This window comes from Rhamphochromis longiceps, linkage group LG3, assembly GCF_057381845.1.
Source record: "Rhamphochromis longiceps isolate RC_006_pf linkage group LG3, R_longiceps_female_GT1.1, whole genome shotgun sequence".
Taxonomy (NCBI): Eukaryota; Metazoa; Chordata; class Actinopteri; order Cichliformes; family Cichlidae; genus Rhamphochromis; species Rhamphochromis longiceps.
The window spans coordinates 1,620,915-1,635,461 of record NC_140559.1 but is presented as its reverse complement, the minus strand read 5'-3'; the positions used below and the strand labels follow the sequence as shown (position 1 = coordinate 1,635,461).

The window sequence follows — 14,547 nt, the reverse complement described above, 5'->3', positions numbered from 1 at the left end:
CCGTGTATTACGACTCATGCCCTTCAAGGAAGAGGTATAAAGGACAAAAACCTGAAGTATCAGCACCAGAATGTACCTGGAAGTAAATGCCATTTTTTTCTTCAGTTGTATGAGACATGGAGTATTTTGGATTGATAGTACTGCTGTGTTTGTGGCATAATATTGCTGTAGATGTTTATATGCTTTATACATTTTGAGGTAAGTTGATTTAGAGCATTACATGATTTTAAAAAGATGTGTTTGTATCATCTCTATCTACTCGTTCCTGTTTGTTGGAGAGGTTGTGGACAGATCAGGAATTTCTCACATATATTTTGTCTTTAAATGAACCGTCCCTCAAACACCTCACAGCTGGACATGTGAACAGCTGCATGTGAGTAAGTTAGTATTGTGCATTTTCACTCTCAAAGTGCAACAATAAAAGCTTTTCTGTCATGTTAACTACAGTATAAGATGAAAACATTTACTTTGAAGACAAAACAACAAAACAAAACAGAAAACAGTAGATACTCTAATTTTATTGATTATCTTTGAGGTACAGTAATACATTTTTATATAATGTTTACAGATTATTTTCCTACAGCCTAATCCCAAATCTGCTTACCTACATGCCTATTATTATTATTTTTTTCTTGTGCTGGAATTGGTGTCTCGGTTAACCTGTGGTTAAAATCATAGTATGATAAACTGTAGGTACTTCTTGGGAACATTGGGATTGGACATTTTACTATCATTGATTATAATTATAGAATATTCACATCACTAATGAATGACTTACTTCCAAATAGTCAGGTTTCGTATCATGTGTGGTGATCAACCTTCCTGTTTCCACTACACATAGGAAAAAGTAAAAGGCTAAAACTAATATCATAACAATAACTATGACCATGCTAGATTTGGCTCCCAGCCACTAAAGTTAAATTGAAGTTAAACTTAGAGATACGAGGACATCCAGCATGCATTACAGCCGGTATCCTGATCAAATTTGAAATCAGGTAAAGTTTGAGGCTCTCATGGTCCCATTTATGGCTGATATTTTTATAGTTATCAAACAGTGAAAGCAGAAGCAGAAAGACAGTGTCAAAGTGGTCAAAAAGAGACACTGCAAAACAAAACAAGAGACTAGAGCCTATCAGGAAAACTAGTGAGTGGACCTCTGATTCAAGAATTTCTACCAAACTACAACTGCAGCTGAACAAATGAGCTGTTGGTGGAACTTTACACTCTGAAATATTGAAAGATTTAAAAGATGAGACTGCTCAGCACAGCATGTTATTAACTTCACACATGAAGTTGTTCAGTCCAGTCAGACTTCAGTTTTGCAGCCACCGTCCACATCCTGCTTCTTTGACTGGTCGTCACGGTAACTCTGGACTTTCCTCCAACGAATCCTGAAGTCTGTCAGTCCTTCTGACAGCATGAGGCCTGACAGCTGGACAAAATGTGCAGATGATGAAAAACATGAAGCATAGTTTGAACTTGTGTCAAGTTTGTGTTGGTGACGAACTGCTGACCTGCTGTGAAACCTGCTGCTGGATCTCTGTGCTGTGCATGTCTGCCTCTGACTGAACCTTCATTTTCACCACTGTTTGCTTTGTCACTGCTAAAAATGAACCACATATAACAACACAAACATTAGTGTTTTACATGATGACAGGATCTTACAGTGTTTGCATTCTGGACCTCACCTTTGAAACAGAAAACATAGGCTGTGTCGAAACAGGCGGAATCAGACCATGTCCCTTTGATAAAACTTATTATTGCACAGTACTGAATTGAATTGTAGTTATTAGGCTCAGAAGGCTTCCAGTTAGTGAATGTGGAGGTTGTGTTGTCAGACCAGAAGGCCCAGGGATCCCTGTAGAGGCCAATCCACACATACTGAACCCCTGATCCATTCAAAGTGAGCGTGATGTTGGATTTCTCCTCTTTGCTTCTTATACTGGTCAGGTCTGTGTGGTATGTCCTGCAGTACGACTGAGCCTCTGACCAGGTTTGGTTCTCCATCACTAAGATGTAACTTGTATTTTTGGCTGTGAACAAATAAAAAGGATGAATTTTCAAACACTGAATCTCATAAAATTGTAGCATAACTATGGCAACAAATGTTTTTTTCCTACCATTGTAACACAGGAAAGGGTAAGAAGCTCCACAGGGTCTATCATCCATCTGTGTTTGTCCCTGAAGAGCCACACAGTATTCATTTGCATTTACACAGTCTGGTTGGCCGTTAGCCCAGATCAGAAATTCATGTGTACTGCCAACATAGAAAAGTTTTCCCTCCATGGACCACTTCCAGCTGTAACGATCATCATAGAGCCCTATCCAAGCCCAAGCATTGATCCTTGGTGCCATTGAAACAAGCAGTTGGTTGATGTTGCTGTTGTAGATGGTGACCAAGTCAGTGAAGTGTTCTCTGCAGTAACTCTGAGCTTCAGTCCAGGTCATCAGCTGGTTCACAAAGTGGTATTCTCTGGAGTGGGGAGGAAGAGTGGAAAGTCCTCCTGAGAAAAATATAAATATAAAAATATAAAGGGCCTTTCTCAATATGCATACTTGTGTGTAGTTGCGTTCTCGTGTACTCGTGATACGTCATCAGTCGGAGACAAAGTACTGTTCCAATTCAAAGTAGGCACCAAGCCGAGAACGCGAAAAAGTCCCGGATGTGTTCTCGCTCCGTCTGTTATATCAAGTATGCATCGGTGGTGGTAAATATCCCAGAATGCATTTCGTCCAAAACTCAAATGCGGCAATGGCGGACGAGCGGGGCTAAAAACTTTTAAATATTACTCTTTCTGGGTCACAAAATAAACTTTTAAGTTATTTTCAAGCGAGAATGCAGCTGTGTAAACTTCAAATATCTGCTCGATTTATCAAGATATCATATATTTCCAAATATGCTCCGACGTTTTCGGAGACGTCTGTGACCCGCCAGCTCCATAGCAGACAGCGAGGTCGAGGGTTATTAGAGCCGGCAAGAACAGCGAACTCCCTCACGTTGTTTTCAACCCCGCCCCACCCCCACCCCGCGGTCTTTTCGCTACCCAGCATAAACAAACCCTAAACCCCAGTAGCTGTCTATTGTATTGAATGTCCACTAAAATAAAAATAAAAGTGCTCTAACATCTCACCTGCTTGTTTTTATTAAGGTATGTACATGTACACTATTTTTATTAAGAGAGATTTCACTACTGAGGTTAAACATGATATATAAGTCACTTAGATCACTTCTAAATGTTAATGTTTGGTTTATTTCAGTGTTTTATTTGTTCCTGAGTAAACCGATTTGGCTGTGATTAAAGTTAAGCTTCATAACATATTACTCACAGTTAAATTAAGAGGGGACGGCAGTAAAAATTCCGGACCTGTGACATCATCAAGTATGCTGGTGTTCTCGGCGAGTATGTACTTGCGTACTTGACAATTGAGAAAGGGCCAAAGTTTTCATTGGTGAAACTGGACTGTCAGACGAATCACTAAAAAGGTTTTAAAAATTAAACCAATTTAAACTAATTTAAACATCGGAGCACTTTTGCAAATATGTGATATTTGAAGTTTGTAGAATGTAGAATGATGTAGAAATAGAATTTCCAGGTGTTTTACTTTTACTTTTACATATTTACAGATACAGATTTCTGTTTGTTTTCTTTTTTTCTTTTTTTTTACATTTGTGTTATTTGTGTTTGTGTCATTTGTGTTTTAACACATTTTGGAAAGTCTGTATTTCACATCACTGTGTGTTGTCAAACACAAACATATTTAATCTAAATGAATGGAACAAAAACAGAAAAGAATGTCCAGCTAGAGATTCCACCACCTGGACTTTTAACCATGCAATGAGATGAAAGAGGCAAAAACATACAGTTTTTTTGTTTAAACACATGTTGCATATGTTTAAGACAACAGAAAATAGAACTATAGTTTTTATGCTATTTATTTTTCTCTTCTCTGTTGTTAAACTGCAACAACTACATGTAATGCAACAATGTACAACTAGTTTTCAACCCTCTGAAGCCAGGGCAAGTGATGGTTCCTGTTGGTACCTTCGGGTGGCACTGTCACTTGGTGTTCACTCTCGCTGTGGTAGAGTATCACTTGCTGTTCCCGTTCCAACCCACAAGGTCCAAATTCGTAGGCTGCATCCTCCTGAGGACCCGGTCTTTGCGGTCTACATGGGCCGGGTCCTCAGAAGGTTGGGTAAGCCGGAAGTAAACAGCTGTGAAACTGGACGGTCTAGCTTTCACCGCCGTCTCGGTGGAGTTTAATAAACTCAGCCATCTGCTCGTATATCAAATATAAAACGACACTGGTGTAAATTCTCAACCATCTCACGCTTCTAAATCAGTTTTTTGTTTGACGTTTATTCAGTGGTGTGAAAACCAAGGAGGAACCCACCCGAGGGATTGATAAAATGTTATGGTCCTGGGTCGGTGACCCAGAGTTTTTGGTTTTTGTACTTTTACTTTTGATTTCATCATGGTTTGTGACTGTTTGTGTTTTGGGTTTCTGTGATAGTGTTTCTAGCTCTCAAGTTTCGTGGTACTTCCTGAGTCCTGATTCGTAGGTTTTGTTAATTCTGTGCTCCCTCTGTTCTGTGTCATCCCTACCTTTGTATCCCCTCTAGTGTAGTCAAGTCTCCACATAAAGCCCGCATCTCTAAGTCTGTGTCTTTGCGTGTGTTTTGAGTTTCCTGTTTTATTGTGAAGGTCTGTCTGTGTCTTATGCCAGTGTGTTCAGTTTGCGTTTCCCCTGTCTCCTCTTGTCGATCACAATCAGCTGTGCCTCCCTCCTGTGTGTAGTTTCCGCGTTCCCTTCTGTGTATTTATAGGCTGTATCCCAATTCAGGGTCTGCAGCCAGTTTTTTCAAAAAGGTCTCAAAGACTTTAGAGTCAGACCTGTTACAGATCGTCAACTTTTCTTTATTATCAGGTGTGTTTCCAGAATCACTAAAAACTGCTGTAATAAAACCTATACTGAAAAAGGACAATCTTGACAAGACACAAATGAACAACTACAGGCCGATCTCAAATCTCCCATTTTTAAGTAAGATCATTGAAAAAGCAGTTTCTCAACAGCTCAGTTACTTCTTAAAACAGAATAACTGCTATGATTCCTTCCAGTCAGGTTTTAGACAGAACCACAGCACTGAAACCGATCTGACCAAAGTGTTTAATGAGAAATATGTCTGAATACAGACAGTGGAAAAATGTCAGTCTTAGTTTTACTGGATCTCAGTGCAGCATTTGATACAGTTGACCACAACATATTACTCAAATGACTGGAGAACTGGACAGGTCTTTCAGGAACTGTACTAAACATACTTAGAAAACAGGAAATACTTTGTATCAATAGGTAACTTCACATCTGAGCAGACATGTGGAGTTCCCCAAGGTTCCATCTTGGGACCCCTTCTGTTTAACATTTACATGCTCCCACTGGCACAGATTATAAAGAACAACAAAATAAACTATCATAGCTATGCAGATGACACACAAATATATATCACAATGTCACCAGGAGACCAAGGCCCTGTACAGGCTCTTGGTAAATGCATTGAGGAAATTAATGACTGGTTGTGCCACAATTTTCTAAAACAAAACAAAAACAAGCTAAACAAAAACAAAACTAAAGTAATAGTCTTTGGTGCCAAAGAAAAACGATTACAGGTCACCAGAGAACTTCAATCTATACATCTAAAAACCACAAACCAGGCGAGAAATTTGGGTGTAGTGATGGATGCAGACCTAAACTTAGAAAAACACATTAAGACAATAACAAAGTCAGCTTACTATCACCTCAAGAATATTTCAAGGATAAAAGATCTGATGTCTCAACAGGACCTGGAAAAACTAGTCCATGCATTCATCTTTAGTAGGCTTGATTACTGTAACAGCATCTTTACAGGTCTACCTAAAAAATCAGTCAGACAACTACAGCTCATTCAGAACTCTGCTGCTCGAGTCCTCACTAAGACCAAAAAAGTGGACCACATCAGTCCAGCTCTGAGGTCCTTACACTGGCTGCCTGTCCGTCAGAGGATAGACTTTAAAGTTCTGATGCTGGTCTATAAAGCTCTGAATGGTTTAGGACCAAAATACATCAGTGACCTCCTGACCCAGTATGAACCTTCCAGATCCCTCAGGTCATCTGGATCCGGTCTTTTATCAGTTCCCAGAGTCAGAACCAGACACGGAGAAGCTGCATTCAGGATGTCCAAAAAACTTGCTGAAAAGCCTTCAGCTTATCCAAAATGCTGCAGCAAGAGTCCTGACAGGGACTAGAAAGAGAGAGCATATTTCTCCTGTTTTGGGTTCCCTTCATTGGCTTCCTGTTAAGTCCAGAATTGAATTCAAAATCCTGCTCCTCACATACAAGGTCTTAAATAATCAGGCCCCATCTTATCTTAATGACCTTGTAGTACCATATCACCCTATTAGAGCACTTCGCTCTCGCTCTACAGTCCTACTTGTTGTTCCTAGAGTATTTAAAAGTAGAATGGGAGGGAGAGCCTTCAGTTTTCAGGCCCCTCTTCTGTGGAACCAGCTTCCAGTTTGGATTCGGGAGACAGACACTATCTCTACTTTCAAGATTAGGCTTAAAACTTTCCTTTTTGCTAAAGCATATAGTTAGGGCTGGACCAGGTGACCCTGAATCCTCCCTTAGTTATGCTGCAATAGACGTAGGCTGCCAGGGGATTCCCATGATGCATTGAGTTTTTCCTTTCCAGTCACCTTTCTCACTCACTATGTATTAACAGACCTCTCTGCATTGAATCATATCTGTTATTAACCTCTGTCTCTCTTCTACAGCATGTCTTTATCCTGTTTTCCTTCTCTCACCCCAACCGGTCGCAGCAGATGGCCCCGCCCCTCCCTGAGCCTGGTTCTGCCGGAGGTTTCTTCCTGTTAAAAGGGAGTTTTTCCTTCCCACTGTCGCCAAAGTGCTTGCTCATAGGGGGTCATATGATTTTTGGGTTTTTCTCTGTATCTATGAAGCACCTTGAGGTGACTTTTGTTGTGATTTGGCGCTATATAAATAAAATTGAATTGAATATTGGGTTATTTAGACCAAAATAATAAATTTTGCTCAACAATGGCCTAATATCCACTTACGAGGACATCATACTGCTACTGTTCTATCGATCTTTTAAACGAATATCCTGATATGTGGCTCTCATTTTTCTTAGAAACAAAAATCAGGTAAAAAAAAAAAGATTTGGTAATTCTTTGTTTTTGCATTCATCAGGCCCCAATATGCCCAGATATCAAAGAGAAATTAAAAATGCATGCCGTGGAAGAGTTCAGGTCTTAGGAGGGTTTTTTTGTCATAAATTCCTTTTAGAATGTTTATATAATGTTTCAAAAAAGTGAATGCAGGTATTTTGGTAAAAGGAGAAAAAGGTTTTATCTTTGTACTTGTGGCGGATGTTTTAATAAATTACATTTTAAAACCCTTACATGTAATGAAATTACCCAAATGGTTTCAGTCTGTCACTGTGTGTTCATATGCTATAATTTGAATGCTTAAGATAATTATTACTGACCTGAGAGCAGTAGGATGAGCAGTAAACAGGTTTCTTCCATTCTTTGCATCTATATAATAGATACAGTCATTACGATTACTGTGCCATATTTATTTATGATATAAGATTTTTATCATTTAAAATTTCTTATCTCCATTCTAATAGCTGCTTGGTATGTGTTTAATATGTATATTTGCAAAATAATCATATGCAATAGTTTTTCAATGTTTACATGTATCTATCATGTCTTAAAAAATTTTAAATAATCATTTATAAGTTTTATCATTAATAAAGTAATGATGTATAACTTACCTGGCATTTTATTTTTTCATCTGTTGACTCTTCTCTCAGAGAAGAAGACAAATATGTTTTAAATTATACTTTTTTATAATTTATTATCAAAGATTTAGAATTTTAAATTAGTTTTGAGCGGTACCATGGACCTGCGTCTCTCTGGCTCTGACACAGAGTGCTGCCTCACCCAGACAGTAAACACTTTTATTACATGTCATAAAAACAGAATGTTAACGTGATTGGTCAAAAAGCTCAAAAGTTCATGTTTCATCTCCTGCACCTTTCAGACATCTCCCTATAAGGAGACATTGCTTCTAACATCACCATGGCAACCATCTCTTGTCAGGCCTGTAATGCGAGCGGTGGCCATTCCCTAATAACTGATTGGTTGCTCTGTTTTTTTCTCTCAGAGAGTCAGCCATACTTCTGGTGCCATCTCTAGTCTAGTCTCTGTCTACTTATGTCCTATAAAAGAATAAATTCTAACATGCCTGAAGCTTTAAACAAGGTTTTTATTTAATCTTCTAACAGATTTTACTGTCAAATGAGGACACAAAAACAGAGTGAATATCCTCTAGAAAATCGAGACATGTGAAGTTAATGGTAGTTCAGATTAGTCGAAGGAGTTTGCAAAGAAAAGCGTCTGGACTTCTTTAAGTTACTTGAAGATGTTTCACCTCTCATCCGAGAAGCTTCTTCAGTTCTAAGGTCAAATGGTGGAGAGTGCCAGATATAAACCTAGTGGGAGTAACCCCCACAGAGGGACAAAAAGGACCCCCTGATGATCCTCTGTTCAAAGATGGTCGCTCATTCACATCCTGGGCCATCTTTGTCTTAGTTTCACAGTCCAACTGGGGAGGGTCTCCTAAAATCTACTCCTAAGTTCATGACACAATCAGGCCTTTATTACATTGAGGGCAGTGTCAGTGTCTCTACAATAATACTAAATACACACATTAACACATTTCTCAACTCTAAAACAGCTAAACATTCCTACATCTGTCAATCTCTATTGTGCTTTGTACATTGTGCTTTTTCCACAATGTTGACACAGTAGTATTCCTAAAATTTAGACAATACTTGTACAATATCTAATTCCATTCAATCAGTCCCTCTGCTTTAATAATGATATTTCTTTACCTGACAACAGAAAGTAGTATGTAAAAACAAATTGCTTGCTAATAAAAACTTCAATTCCCTGAATCATGAAGACAATTTATGAGCACACACTCTATAATCCTTCCCGACATCTTCCTACTAAACATGTTGTTTGTTCCTAGAACCACATCTAACCTCATTTGCCTTTCTTTTAAAACCTACTTTAACAGCTTGATATTCCTAGTGATTTGAATGCTGGTGAAGTAGATTCACCTTTATGTAACCTTGCTTATGCTTCTTAAAGCATCAAGACACGTCACTTACAGAATTTATGGGTTTAAAGTAGCATAGGTATGGTTACATGAGAGAAAAATGGCGCTACATTTAATTTTGGGAGATCTCGAATAAGAGATCTTAATCTTAAATTACAGAAGGTAAGGTGAATAATCATTAAACTGATTTTGCCTTTGATCAAAGCTCAGAACATACAATACAAGTATAATACTTGTAATACTAGTTAAAAGTTTACAGCGTTTCCTTAACTACAATCTCTAATCTGAACTACGTCTGTGAAGGTTCTCAGTCATCCAGGTCATCGTAGTCAAAGGAGCTTGCAAAGAAAAGCGTCTGGACTTCTTTAAGTTACTTGAAGACGTTTCACCTCTCATCCGAGAAGCTTCTTCAGTTCTAAGGTCAAATGGTGGAGAGTCCCAGATATAAACCTAGTGGGAGTAACCCCCCACAGAGGGACAAAAGGACCCCCTGATGATCCTCTAATCGCCTGAGCCAAGGTGTGAAACTGGGTGTGGGCTCCAATCAGCCAGAGTTTCGGGTGTGTTCATTGTGAAACCTGGCCCCACCTTATCATGCGAATTCCTGAGATCAGATGGCCCAGGATGTGAGTGGGCGTTAAGGCGTCTGGGAAGGGATCTCAAAACTGGATTATAGATGGCAGACAGTTGGTGTCGTAAACCCCGCCTCTGTTCAAAGATGGTCGCTCACAGTGGACATAGATGGCTTCTTTCACTCCTCTTTCAAACCATCTGTCCTCTCTGTCCAAAATGTGAACATTGGCATCCTAGAAAGAGTGTCCTTTATCCTTAAGATGCAGATGGACTGCTGAGTCTTGTCCTGTGGAGGTGGCTCTTCTGTGTTGTGCCATGCGCTTGTGAAGTGGCTGTTTGGTCTCTCCAATGTAGAGGTCTGAGCATTCCTCACTGCACTGTACAGCATACACCACATTGTTAAGTCTGTGTTTTGGCGTTTTGTCTTTCGGGTGAACCAGTTTCTGTCTGAGTGTGTTGCTGGGTCTGAAATGCACCGGGATGTCATGCTTGGAGAAAACTCTCCTGAGTTTCTCTGATACACCGGCTACATAGGGGATGACAATGTTGTTGCGTCTGTCCTTCTTATCCTCCCTCGCTGGTGTCTGGTCTTCTTTTCTGTGCCTCTTTGCTGACTTTAAAAACGCCCATTTAGGATAGCCGCACGTTTTGAGTGCTTCCTTTACATGTGTGTGTTCCTTCTTTTTTCCTTCAGGCTTAGAGGGAACATGTTCTGCCCGGTGGTGTAGGGTCCTAATTACTCCAAGTTTGTGTTCCAGAGGGTGATGGGAGTCAAAGAGGAGGTAATTAATAAGATTGTGAAGTTCTTCTCCTCAGTTCTCAGCTCCCAGTTCTGCAGTCTGAAAGAGCTGGACCTGAGTAACTCTGACCTGCAGGACTCAGGGGTGAAGCTTCTGTCTGTTGGATTAAAGAGTGCAAACTTTAAACTGGAAACTCTCAGGTCAGGTTTCAAACTTTTCCACTGATTATCATTTAAAATCTATATTCAATTGTTCTATAAAAAAGTGAACACGTAAAGAATTTTATTAGACTTTGAATTATTGTTTGAGATTTTTCAGAGTCACATTTCTTTAGTGATGTATTCAAAGAAAATTACTTAACACTGGTAAAGTTAGACATTTAGGGTCATTTGTCCATATTATATTTTTATTAAGAAAATATCCAAACCGGATGTTTAGGGGTCTATTATTTTTTCTTAATGCGGAAATTTTTTTTTATTAATGCCACATCTGCACATTTAGATGTAAAACATTAAGAAACTAGACATCTTAACGCTTTATTCCCCATGATTATAATAAAATTCTAACAGAATTCTAACAGAAATCTGATGAGCAGCATAAACTCTTAAATATGGCTTTAAAAAAAACATTGGAGAATGTTGGTTATGAATTTGTTTTAATTTGGATGTAGATTGTCATCTTTTTTTCAGCAGATAAGATTCACAATGCCCTTGAACGTGGATTTAAAAAATGTGAGCGTGAATGGATTCATTGACACTGAATCATCCCTTAGTTATGCTGCTTTAGTGTCAGGCTTTTAGTAGAGTTCCCATGGTGCTCTCTTTTCTTCTCCATCCCCTTATTTTCACCCCTGATGCTTTTATGTGCCACTGGTGCATGTGCTTATCTCTTTCTTTAGTTTGTGTTTTGTTTTTTTGGGTTTTCTCTCTCTCTCATCTCTTCTTTTTGCCCTCACTCTGCCACCAGTCATGGGAGATGGTCCTTTTGAAGACTGTTTTCATTGGAAATATATTTGTGTATAAATAAAGAAAAATTAAATACTACACAAAGAAGTAAATACTGAATAATGTTATTGTGTCTGAAAAACAGAAATTTGTTGTTCACAGATGGATTGTTGTTTTGTGTGTCTGCAGTATGTCAGGCTGTCTGATCACAGAGGAAGACTGTACTTCTCTGGCCTCAGCTCTGAGCTCCAACCCCTCCCATCTGAGAGAGCTGGACCTGAGCTACAATCATCCGGGTCACTCAGGAATGGCTTGATTGAAGGATCCAGGCTGGACACTGGACACTCTCAGGTATGGAGGGAATGTCTGATAGAGGAGGAACAGCTGGAAACATTTCCTGTGTCCTTCAATCACTTCCTGTTTGTTTCATACACGCATCACATGAAACGATCCATAAAGGATAGAAATGTAGGAGACCTACATGTATTCAGTATTATTAACAGTTCAGATTACAGAAATATTTATCCCAGAACAAAACAACTACTGGAACTGTTAGATTGAAATCATTCTTCTATTTTTGAGCTGTGGTAGAAACTGACAACTACAGGGAGATGGACAAAGGTCACAATGGGATTTTAAAAGCCAATACACGATATACAATAATGGAACTGGAAACAGTCCAATGTCTTGACACAAAGTGAATCGTCCAGGTAAGTAAATCTCCAAAATATGATTCCACTGATCAATGGCCATGAGTAGCATTCACAAAGAGTTGGGATGGCTGCAATCACAGCATTGTAAGATGGTGACAGATTAGGCCCCCTGCTTGATTCAGAGATGGTCCTTCCCTTTTCACGTAAATGGCCTCCTTGACTCTGTGCTCAAACCAGCGTTCCTGCTTGTCCAGGATGTGTACATCCTCATGAAAACAACCCAGTAGAAAAGCTAATTTGGAGAAGAGCCCAGTGAAAGCTATAGAGGCAGGAAGGAAGTGAAAAAGTGAAGCATGGTGGATCAAGAATGTAACACAGCAGTAAAGGACAGAGACAGTATTAAGAGATCTTAAAGGAAGTACAATATAACAAAGATCATCACATTGAAATGTTAAATCTGAAATATCCTGGAGAAGAAGATGGTTCAAAGCAGCTCTTAAATCCATGACAATTATTTCCTGTGGGAAGGATCATGATGCTACATCATGATGAAGCGTTTTGAGGGTGAGGTACTGAATATTCTGCTGCTCTTCTACAATTGAATATGGCAGGACATAAACTATTCACAAACAAATACATGGCTCACTGTTTGTGTGACACAGGCAGACATTTTTCTGTGAGAGAAATAGGATCAGAACATGAATAGTTTTCATATTTCATTCAACACAGTGGTGTACTGACAGATCCAAGATCAGTAGAAATCATCATCAGTTTGATCCACGTATGGATTGAAGTGTATTTGTAAAAATGTTGGACTGTTCCTTTATCAGTGTCTAACAGTATGTGTGTGAGAGCCATGTAATGTCCATGTGTGCATGCTTACTGTGCTGGTCTGACCCTCCTCCTCCTTTCAGGGTGGAGCCTGCTGGAGTCTGATGGTTGAGACCAGGTCTGAGGAAGTGTAAGTGTGTTTTTAATGTGATTCATGAAAACAAAGCAGCACTCATTCAACCATCTTAACACGGTCACATCTCTGATGTCAGGAGTTATCATCAAAGTGTCAATCAATGAACAGATGATGGATCAATAACTGCAGCTGGATTGTGTTTGTTCTCTCCATCAGATTCCTGTCAACTCATAATCGACACAAACACAGTAAACAGACACATTAAACTGTCTGACAACAACAGGAAGATGACACATGTGGAGGAGGTTCAGTCATATCCTGATCATCCAGACAGATTTGATTATTTTTATCAGCTGATGTGTAGTACTGGTCTGACTGGTTGCTGTTACTGGGAGGTCGAGTGGAAAGAAACGGTTGAGATATCAGTGAGTTACAGAAGAATCAGAAGAAAAGGAGACAGTTATGACTGCGTGTATGGATGGAACGATCATTCCTGGAGTCTGATCTGCTCTGAAGATGATCCTCATTATGTCATGTACAATAACAAAGTGACACCCATCTCCTCCTCCTCCTCTGTCTCTAACAGAGTAGCAGTGTATGTGGACTGTCCTGCTGGCACTCTGTCCTTCTACAGAGTCTCCTCTGACACTCTGATTCACCTCCACACCTTCAACACAACATTCACTGAAACTCTTTATCCTGGGTTTGGGTTCAATCCTGGTTGCTCGGTGCGTCTGTGCTGAGTTGGGTGTAAAGAGTGTCCTTCTGTTAGAGAAACACTCTGACTGTTGAACAGTTCAGTCTGTACATGTCTGTCTGTTTCACTCAGAAACAGGTTTTCAGATTCATGGATTCAATCAGTTGATGTTTTAAACTGTTCTAAATGATTCCTTGTGAACTTCTTCCTCTTCAGTCCTTTAGAAAACAAATGTTAACATGTAGGTACTAAGATGAATCATTCCATCTGAATTCAGTGAATGTGAACATAGATTTTTAGGAAATGAACTTTTTTCCAACCGTCATTTTACAAAATTTGAATATTTCAAATCAATCAAGTGTAATTGAAATGTCAGATATAAAATGAATGTGGCGGAGGCGTGGCCCCGGGCGCAGCTGCAGGGGAGGAGTGGAGCGGAAGGCTCAACAGGGAGGCGCTGCGAGGCCGGTAAGAACAGCTGATGTTGTTTATGGACTGATGATGGTCTCCCTCCGCTGTGTTTATAGTGAGACGAGGAGGAGCGGCCAGGAGAGAGATCAGCTGGGCTCGTGAGCTGTCAGACTGTGTGACTGAGTCAGCTGTCAAAACAACAAACACTTGAATAAATGTGGAAGTTGGCTGTACCTACCTGTGTGTGCGTGTGTCTGTGCCTGGTGTATTCTACAAGTGGTGCCGAAACCCAGGAAAGTGCCGGTGGGGAAATGTCCGACCCACAGGCCGCGCCGCCCGCCCAGCCTCTGCAATTCTTGGCGCAGATGCTGGCGGAGATGGCGACGATGAGCCGGGATCAGGCGGCCGACCAGCGGGCCCACCTGGCCGCGCTGCG

At 39.9% G+C, this 14,547-nt stretch overlaps 1 protein-coding gene and 1 pseudogene across 4 annotated transcripts; one reads left to right on the top strand and one right to left on the bottom strand.

The window, feature by feature from the left end:
- Positions 1-498: 498 nt before the first annotated feature.
- On the bottom strand, positions 499-7,980 carry LOC146672472 (C-type mannose receptor 2-like). 3 transcript variants are annotated; one of them, XM_085386643.1, is made up of 6 exons: positions 7,835-7,980; positions 7,544-7,592; positions 2,121-2,504; positions 1,689-2,033; positions 1,515-1,603; positions 499-1,432 (listed from the first exon to the last, which is right to left on the bottom strand). In XM_085386643.1, exons 2-6 carry the CDS (start codon positions 7,590-7,592, stop codon positions 1,307-1,309), a joined length of 993 nt encoding a protein of 330 aa, XP_085242769.1. In that variant the 5' UTR covers positions 7,835-7,980; the 3' UTR covers positions 499-1,306. The 3 variants fall into 3 exon arrangements, with proteins under 3 accessions (XP_085242769.1, XP_085242777.1, XP_085242785.1); XM_085386651.1 differs by having other exon boundaries at positions 2,121-2,473; XM_085386659.1 differs by lacking the exon at positions 7,544-7,592.
- Positions 7,981-10,523: 2,543 nt separating this feature from the next.
- LOC146672471 (stonustoxin subunit alpha-like) lies at positions 10,524-14,332 on the top strand (annotated as a pseudogene). The gene is made up of 3 exons (XR_014910690.1): positions 10,524-10,699; positions 13,011-13,057; positions 13,220-14,332. The product of XR_014910690.1 is annotated as a stonustoxin subunit alpha-like (transcript).
- Positions 14,333-14,547: the final 215 nt, after the last annotated feature.

What these genes read in the sequence shown, in the direction of transcription:
- LOC146672472 (XM_085386643.1), bottom strand. Translation starts at nt 7,592, where the DNA reads ATGCAAAGAATGGAAGAAACCTGTTTACTGCTCATCCTACTGCTCTCA. An exon ending in CCCTTTCCTGTGTTACAATG is followed by an intron (nt 2,034 to 2,120) that starts GTAGGAAAAAAA and finishes ATTTGTTCACAG; the next exon opens with CCAAAAATACAAGTTACATC. An exon ending in CTATGTTTTCTGTTTCAAAG is followed by an intron (nt 1,604 to 1,688) that starts GTGAGGTCCAGA and finishes GTTCATTTTTAG; the next exon opens with CAGTGACAAAGCAAACAGTG.